We start from the raw sequence: 8,232 nt of genomic DNA, 5'->3' as shown, positions 1-8,232 counted from the left end.
GGAAGGTGATCTTATCTCTAGAACTTTTGAGGGCTTGCTAAGCAGTGTGACTGGTCTCAACCAAAAACAAATGCTAAATATTATCTTTGGTTATCTTAACTGTATTATTATATTGCAAATACTTCTTTAATTTTATCTTTTATTTTAACTTCTCTAATTACAACAAATAGCTAAGAATAAGATTTCTGTGAGCCTTGTTAGCAAAAGTTGCAATAATCATAAAAACGGTATATTAAATAATATAATAATAATAATATAAAAACGGTTTGATTCTGACATGTCGTTGTATTATTATAACTATAGATTACATATTGCTATTTAATATACAATGCTATTACTTATTATTTATGTACAATATACATATTAATTTACAGTATGTTATGTTATCTATAATAGAAAACATAGTATGCTGTAAAACCTCTATTTGAATGCCATGGCGCTGTATTTTTGAACTTTTCCTCTACAGTTGCATTTTATTAGAGGCGATGCTCAATTACATGGTAGCGCTGTATTTTTTGATTAGCTTGCCAGAATTTTGGAAAAATTAATTTGAACCTTTGATGAGCAAAGCGATGTTAATGTCTCCTCTAGTTTGTACGCTTTTTTGGGTAGAGCAACATAAAAGCTATCATTCTAGCCTCAGCATTTATGTTCAGCTATACTAATGAAATATTAACAATAAAAAATCCGCTTTACCCTGGGTTCGAACTCGAAACACTAGTTCACGAGTTAGCGAGCTAACCCTTTAAACACATACACGCTAGTAGCAGATCACTCGAATAACAGTGGACATAGTCATTACATTGGTTAGAACAAACATATTGACTCTGTGGGATGCTTAATGTCGCTATAGCTGGCCTTACGACTCATGGCACTCATGGCACTCATGAATCTTATTATAGTAAGCTTAGAAATATACTTATAAATTATTAAAGTTAGGCAATAACAACTGCATTACCCGCAACAGCTTATAAGCTGTTTCTATTACCCATGCAACGCCAGGCATTCTTCTAGTAGCATTATATGATATACATAACATACCGTAATACAGTTTTGTAGACTCTTCTCAGCTAGAGCCTCTTAAAGCGATGGGCGCCACTCTAACCATCTGTAAAGATACATTCAGAACAGCTGGCGAGGTTCAGGGTGGAGCTGCACAGCTGGCTGGATGTTCTCCTATGAATAGCTTGACCCGGAAAGCAATAATATGGTTTTGCCTTTTTTGTTTTGGAATTTGGCAAACCATTGAAGAAATAACAGCTCTTAATGACTTTTGTCACAAAACGGAAGATAATGACTATGATTACAATCATAACTTCAAAAATTTGTGGATCACAGGAGTTTCTTTCGAACTACTTGTCAGACTTAGTGAGCTTTCACTGATAATCGTTGCTCTTTATGAAGTGATTGAAACTGACTTGCCAAATGTTTCTTTCTACACAAACTGGGCTGCTCTCGATCATTTGATGCAAGTAATCTTTGTTGACCTTTTCATTTCTCTTGCAAAAAACAACTTAGTACAGTCTTTTTTAACGGGTGAGGCTGTCACTGCTATGGTAGTTTGTGCATCTGTAAGACTCGGTGCAAACACTTTGATTATACTAGCGAGGTGGTGCACAAGAAAAGGGCCAACAGCGTCCAGAGTTTCTGCTGACCTGCTCCACTTGGCTGTTTGTGCCTTAGCTCTATACTACTCAGTTCACACTATGCAAATAGTAAAAGAGATGTAAGTGTGCCAATGAAGATATACATATATAAGTAAACATATACATGGTATATCACTTACAAATCATGTATTCTTTGTTCTGTTAACCAACTTATTATTACTAGTTAGTATTATGAGATGAAATGAATTTGTTTGAAGCATTTCATATAAATAATTACTTTTTGAATTATCAGTTTATATTTTCAAGTAAGTTAATATCTACAATCAAATAAATGTTCAATAACTGATACCGGTGCATGTGCTTTCTTGTCAATAATAGTAACAATAATAATACATCCTCATCAACAATATTATAAACACCATGATGAGGCTGATGTAGCTCATGGTTTTCTATCAAGTTTTCTAAACAACCTACTCCAAAGGTTGTGTTTGTATGATCATTTATTATCATTTGATCAGTTATTCATATATTCAATGCTTTGGCCTTTAGCCTCTTGCTTATCTGTTGTTTTAGCATTGTTTTTGTACAAACAGTGCAGCAATGTTTACAAGAAAAGACGATATAGTGCCTTTGATATAGTGCCTTTAATATAGTGGCCTTAATAGAGTGCCCTTTATATAGTGCCCTTAATATAGTGCCCTTAATATATTGCTCCTAATATAGTGTCCTTAATATATTGTCCTTAATATAGTGCTTTTAATATAGTGTCCTTAATATAGTGCCCTTAATATTGTGCCCTTAATATAGTGCCCTTAATATAGTGCACTTAATATAGTACCCTTAATATAGTGTCCTTAATATAGTGCCCTTAATATAGTGTCCTTAATATAGTGTCCTTAATATAGTGCCGTTAATATTGTACCCTTAATATAGTTCCCTTAATATAATGCCCCTTATATAGTGCCCTTATTGTAGTGCCCTTATGAAAGTGCCCTTATTATTGTGCCTTTAATATGGTCCCCTTAATATAGTGTCCTTATTATAGTGCACTTATTGTAGTGCATTTAATATAGTGCTTCTAATATACTGCGCTTAATATAGTGCCCTTTATATAGTGCTCTTTATATAGTGTACTTAATATAGTACCCTTAATATAGTGCCTTTTATATAGTGCCCTTAATATAGTAGCCTTAATATAGTGCACTTAATATAGTGCTCTTATTATAGTGTCCTTAAAATAATGCCTAATATAGTGCAATTAATATAATTCGCCTAATATAGTGCCTTTAATATAGTGCCCTTAATACAAAGCCCTGAGTATAATGCCCTTAATATAGGGCCTTTAATATAGTGCGCTTAATATAGTGCCCTTAATATAGTGCCCTTTACATAGTGCCCCTAGTATAGTGCCCTTAATATAGTGCATCTAATACAGTGCACTATGTTAAGTGGTTATTATGAGTGGTTAAGAGGGTCTGAAAGTGACTAAAACATAGTCTAGTTTTTAAACATTCACATCCCTAAGTGAATATCTGACCATAACTAGGGTAATCTAAATGTGCATAGTCAGCAAGCTGTGACAGTACTCGCACACAGGTATATAAGTACACTGTATGTTGTAATGTACCATCTAAAAGTACCATCTCATAAGCTGAGTGAAGCTGTCCTGTAGTGAGAGTTGATAATTACGAACTAACTATTGCTATGACAAGTGTCAATGTTTAGGTCAAAATTCAAGTTTGTAATCAGTCTGCATTTAAATGAAAACACGGCGGAGTTTCAAGTACTTGTTTGTCACCACAAAACTTCCTTGTAGATCACCGTCAACCAATCAGATTCTCCATTTTATTTTAAAATATGTGAATCATTCCTGTCAACAGTTTGGACTAAAGAATAGTTCCTTCTCCTTTTGGTTCAGTTAAATCCGTCGAAGCCTTGACAGGCATCTAGTCAGGCATCAAACTTTTAAGGCTACATCTAGTCTGATGAAGCCTACATAACTTGTGATAGTAGTATAGGAAGAAGATCTAATCTCTAAAACTTTTGAGAGGTTGCTGAGCAGTGTATCCGGTCTCGACTGAAAATAATTATTAAATGCTATCTCTGGTCATCCTAGCTGTATGGACATGATGCAGAAAATTAATTTGCTGTGGATAACGTTTAGTAGCTGCAGAATATGTCACCCAAGGTTTGCTACAAAGAATCGCCAGAACTAAGATCTTTGTTTACCTTAATAGCAAAAGTTGCAATAACGATAAAAAACGTACGTTAATTATTCTGGTTAGTTCTGAAATTTCCTTATATTATTATAATTATAAATTACATAATGCTAATTAATATACAATACTGTATATAGCCAACATACTATAATGTAAAAACTTTATTTGATGGCCCTGATGGTGTATTTTTCAACTTTTTTTCTAAAGCGGCATTTTATCAAAGAATCAATTACAGTGTGGTGCTGTACCTTCTGCTTAGTTTGCCAGTGTTTTGGGAAAATTAATTCAACCTTTTATCAGCAAAGTGATGTTAATATCTTCTTTATTTTATGTTATTCTTTGAGTGGAGCGACATTAATGCTGTCAGCCTCTGCATTTTTGCTTAACCGTTTTCATGTACGCCAAACTATCAGACCGAGTGAAACAAGGAAATGCATTGAGTAAAACATACTAGCAAGACAAAGTTATTGATTATTTGGATGGTGTTTTGATAGAGTTAGAAAACACACTTTGAAAAAAGTCATAAAAATATTTCTGATGATTGTAATCAATAATCTTCAATAATCAATGATCTTCTCAAGTACACGGTCACTATAACCATGGCCACTACTACAGCAGCTACAAAAGAATTAATTGTTGTTGATGTAACCGAGTCATTATTAGCACCATTTTGAGGACAATTTTATACTGAACACTTATTACGATTTTGTAAAGTTTTAAAAATGTCAAATGGATGGTCACACAAAGGTGGCATTCAATTCAAGGGTGGTACTGTATTTTGTAAGCTTTTTGTTAGAGTGCATTTTATTGGAGGTAGTGTTCAAATGAAGGTTGCATTTTAAAAGAAGTTTTACAGAAATATGCCATAATACAATAAAGTACGACAAAAAACAACATAGTAGAATGAATTACTATAAAAGGCATATAAGGTAAAATATACGCCATACAATATATAAAATATACGTCATATAATATACTAAGTACAATACATATTAATATAATAAAAACACATTACAATATAGTGTAGTATAACATATGACAGTGTTAAAGTGCATTTTAATATGATATAGCTTGATATAATGTCATCTCAAGAGATATATTCTTATATCTTATTATGACATGATATAACACAATGTGATACAACATAATATGGCTTAGAATAACATAATATGCTCATTTTACATATACATCATTGTAATCACACTATATCTGTCTCGATGTCTCATCAAAAGTATAATCAATTATAACATTGTATTATATAATATTGTTCAATATAGTGTAATAAAATAGGAAAAATCTAACTAGTTAGTGTACTGGTACGGCGATTGGTAACTATAAATCTATAAATCCGAAAGTCTGTCATATGTCAAGTGTGTATATTCAGCTGTGCCGATTAAATGTTAACGAGAAAAAAACTGCATTGCACTGGGTTAGAACTCAGAACCACCAGTTTAGGAAGCGTTAAGCTAACACATTAAACTACTCACACCACTTGGAGTTCAATCAATTAACTATGCACATAGTCATTACATTGGTTAGAATAAGCATAACGACGGGGCAGTGTGATGCTTAATGTCACTATAGCTGGCCTCATGATTCATGGCACTCGTGGCACTCGTGGCACTCGTGGCACTCGTGGCACTCGTGGCACTCGTGGCACTCGTGGCACTCGTGGCACTCGTGGCACTCGTGGCACTCGTGGCACTCGTGGCACTCGTGGCACTCGTGGCACTCGTGGCACTCGTGGCACTCGTGGCACTCGTGGCACTCGTGGCACTCGTGGCACTCGTGGCACTCGTGGCACTCGTGGCACTCGTGGCACTCGTGGCACTCGTGGCACTCGTGGCACTCGTGGCACTCGTGGCACTCGTGGCACTCGTGGCACTCGTGGCACTCGTGGCACTCGTGGCACTCGTGGCACTCGTGGCACTCGTGGCACTCGTGGCACTCGTGGCACTCGTGGCACTCGTGGCACTCGTGGCACTCGTTTATATTATCGGCTCTTATTATAGTAAGTTTAGAAATATACTAGATTAAGTTATTAAGCACAGTACACCCTCAGGACTCACATTACCCTGATATTCAATTTTTTCACCTTATACGGACTAAAACATGATGACTTTTTTAACTCACTATACAAACCTTTTTTCACCATACGAGTTCAACAAAAATTTTGCCTGAGTTCAAATTTTGCAGTCGGTGCGCTTATTACGTACATCAAAATAACAAAGACACGGAAATGCTTATCGCCGAAAAGCATTTTTGCAACACCTGAAAGAGACACTAGTACTAACTTCTCTCAGTTCAGCAAAGCAATTATCAAATGTAAAACGGTTAATACAGTGCTAATTACAGCAAATAGCTAAGAATAAGATTTCGGTGAGCTTTATTAGCAAAAGTTGCAATAATCATAAAAACGTATATCAGTTATTCTTGTTTGATTCTGACATGTCGTTGTATTATTATAACTATAGATTACATAATGCTATTTAATATACAATGCTATTACTTATTATTTATGTACAATATACATATTATTTTACAGTATGTTATGCTAGTTATAATAGATAACATAATATGCTGTAAAACCTCTATTTGAATGCCATGGCGCTGTATTTTTGAACTTTTCCTCTATAGGGGCGTTTTATTAGAGGCGACGCTCAATTACAGGTTAGCGCTGTACTTTTTGATTAGCTTGCCAGAGTTTTGGAAAGATTAATTTGAACCTTTTATGAGCAAAGCGATGCTAATGCCTCCTCTAGTTTGTACTCTTCTTGGGTGGAGCAACATAAATGCTGTCATTCTAGCCTCAGCATTTATGTTCAGCTATACCAATGAAATATTAACAATAAAAAACCCGTTTTACCCTGGGTTCGAACTCGAAACACTAGTTCACGAGCTAACCCTTTAAACACACACACGTTAGTAGCAGATCACTCGAATAACCGTGGACATAGTCATTATATTGGTTAGAACAAGCATAATGACTCTGTGTGGTGCTTAATGTCACTATAGCTGGCCTCACGACTCATGGCACTCATGGCACTCACGAATCTTATTATAGTAAGCTTAGAAATATACTTATAAATTATTAAAGTTAGGCAATAACAACTGCATTACCCGCAACAGCTTATAAGCTGTTTCTATTACCCATGCAACGCCGGGCATTCTTCTAGTACGGTTATATAATACAACACAACATACCATAATACAGTTTTGTAGACTCTTCTCAGCTAGAGCCTCTTCTTAAAGCAATGGACGCCACTCTCACCATCTGTAAAGATATATTCAGAACAGCTGGCAAGGTTCAGGGTGGAGCTGCACAGCTGGCTAGATGTTCTCCTATGAATAGCTTGACCTGGAAAGCAATAATATGGTTTTGCCTTTTTTGTTTTGGAATTTGGCAAACCATTGAAGAAATAGCAGCTCTTAATGACTTTTGTCACAAAACGGAAGATAATGACTATGCTTACAATCATAACTTCAAAAATTTGTGGATCGCAGGAGTTTCTTTCGAACTGCTTGTTAGACTTAGTGAGCTTTCACTGATACTCGTTGCTCTTTATGAAGTGATTGAACCTGACTTGCCAAATGTTTCTTTCTACACAAACTGGGCTGCTCTCGATCATTTGGTGCAAGTAATCTTTGTTGACTTTTTTATTTCTCTTGCGAAAAACAACTTAGTACAGTCTCCTCTGTTAACGGGTGAGGCTGTCACTGCTATGGTAGTTTGTGCATCTGTAAGACTCGGTGCAAACACTCTGATTATACTAGCTAGGTGGTGCGCAAGAGAAGGGCCAACAGTGAAAAGAGTTTGTGCTGACTTAGTGCACTTGGCTGTTTGTGCCACAGCTCTATACTACTCAGTTAGAACTATGCAAATAGTAAAAGAGATGTAGGTGTGCCAATGAAGATATACATATATAAGTAAATATATACATGGTATATCACTTACAAATCATGTATTCTTTGTTCTGTTAACCAAATTATTATTACTAGTTAGTATTTTGAGATGAAATGAATTTGTTTGAAGCATTTCATATGAATAATTACTTTTTGAATTATCAGTTTATATTCTTTAAGTAAGTTAATGTCTATAATGAATAAATGTTCAATAACTGATACCGGTGCATGTGCTTTCTTGTCAATAATAGTAACAATAATAATACATCCTCATCAACAATATTATAAACACCATGGTGAGGTTGATGTAGCTCGTGGTTTTTTAACAAGTTTTCTAAACAACCTACTCCAAAGGTTGTGTTTGTATCATTTATTATCATGTGATGAGTTATTCATATATTCAATGCTTCGGCCTTTAGCCTCTCGCTTATCTGTTGTTTTAGCATTGTTTTTGTACAAAGGGTGCAGCAATGTTTACAAGAAAAGACGATATAGTGCCTTTG

The 8,232-nt window shown here is 35.2% G+C and overlaps 1 protein-coding gene across 1 annotated transcript; it reads right to left on the bottom strand.

The window, feature by feature from the left end:
• Positions 1–5,416: 5,416 nt before the first annotated feature.
• Positions 5,417–6,994, bottom strand: LOC137397989 (putative zinc finger protein 286B). The gene is made up of 2 exons (XM_068084089.1): positions 6,947–6,994; positions 5,417–5,854 (listed from the first exon to the last, which is right to left on the bottom strand). The coding sequence occupies exons 1-2, from the start codon at positions 6,992–6,994 to the stop codon at positions 5,417–5,419; spliced, it is 486 nt and encodes a 161-aa protein (XP_067940190.1).
• Between the last annotated feature and the right edge of the window lie 1,238 nt (positions 6,995–8,232).

This window comes from Watersipora subatra, chromosome 6 (assembly GCF_963576615.1).
Source record: "Watersipora subatra chromosome 6, tzWatSuba1.1, whole genome shotgun sequence".
NCBI lineage: Eukaryota > Metazoa > Bryozoa > Gymnolaemata > Cheilostomatida > Watersiporidae > Watersipora > Watersipora subatra.
The sequence above is the reverse complement of the archived record's forward strand: the minus strand, read 5'-3'. Positions and strand labels throughout refer to the sequence as shown.

Coding starts and splice junctions, on each gene's coding strand:
- LOC137397989 (XM_068084089.1), bottom strand. CDS start 6,994: ATGCCCGGCGTTGCATGGGTAATAGAAACAGCTTATAAGCTGTTGCGG. Junction 5,855..6,946: donor CAGCTTATAAGCTGTTGCGG/GTAATGCAGTTG, acceptor AACTTAATCTAG/TATATTTCTAAACTTACTAT.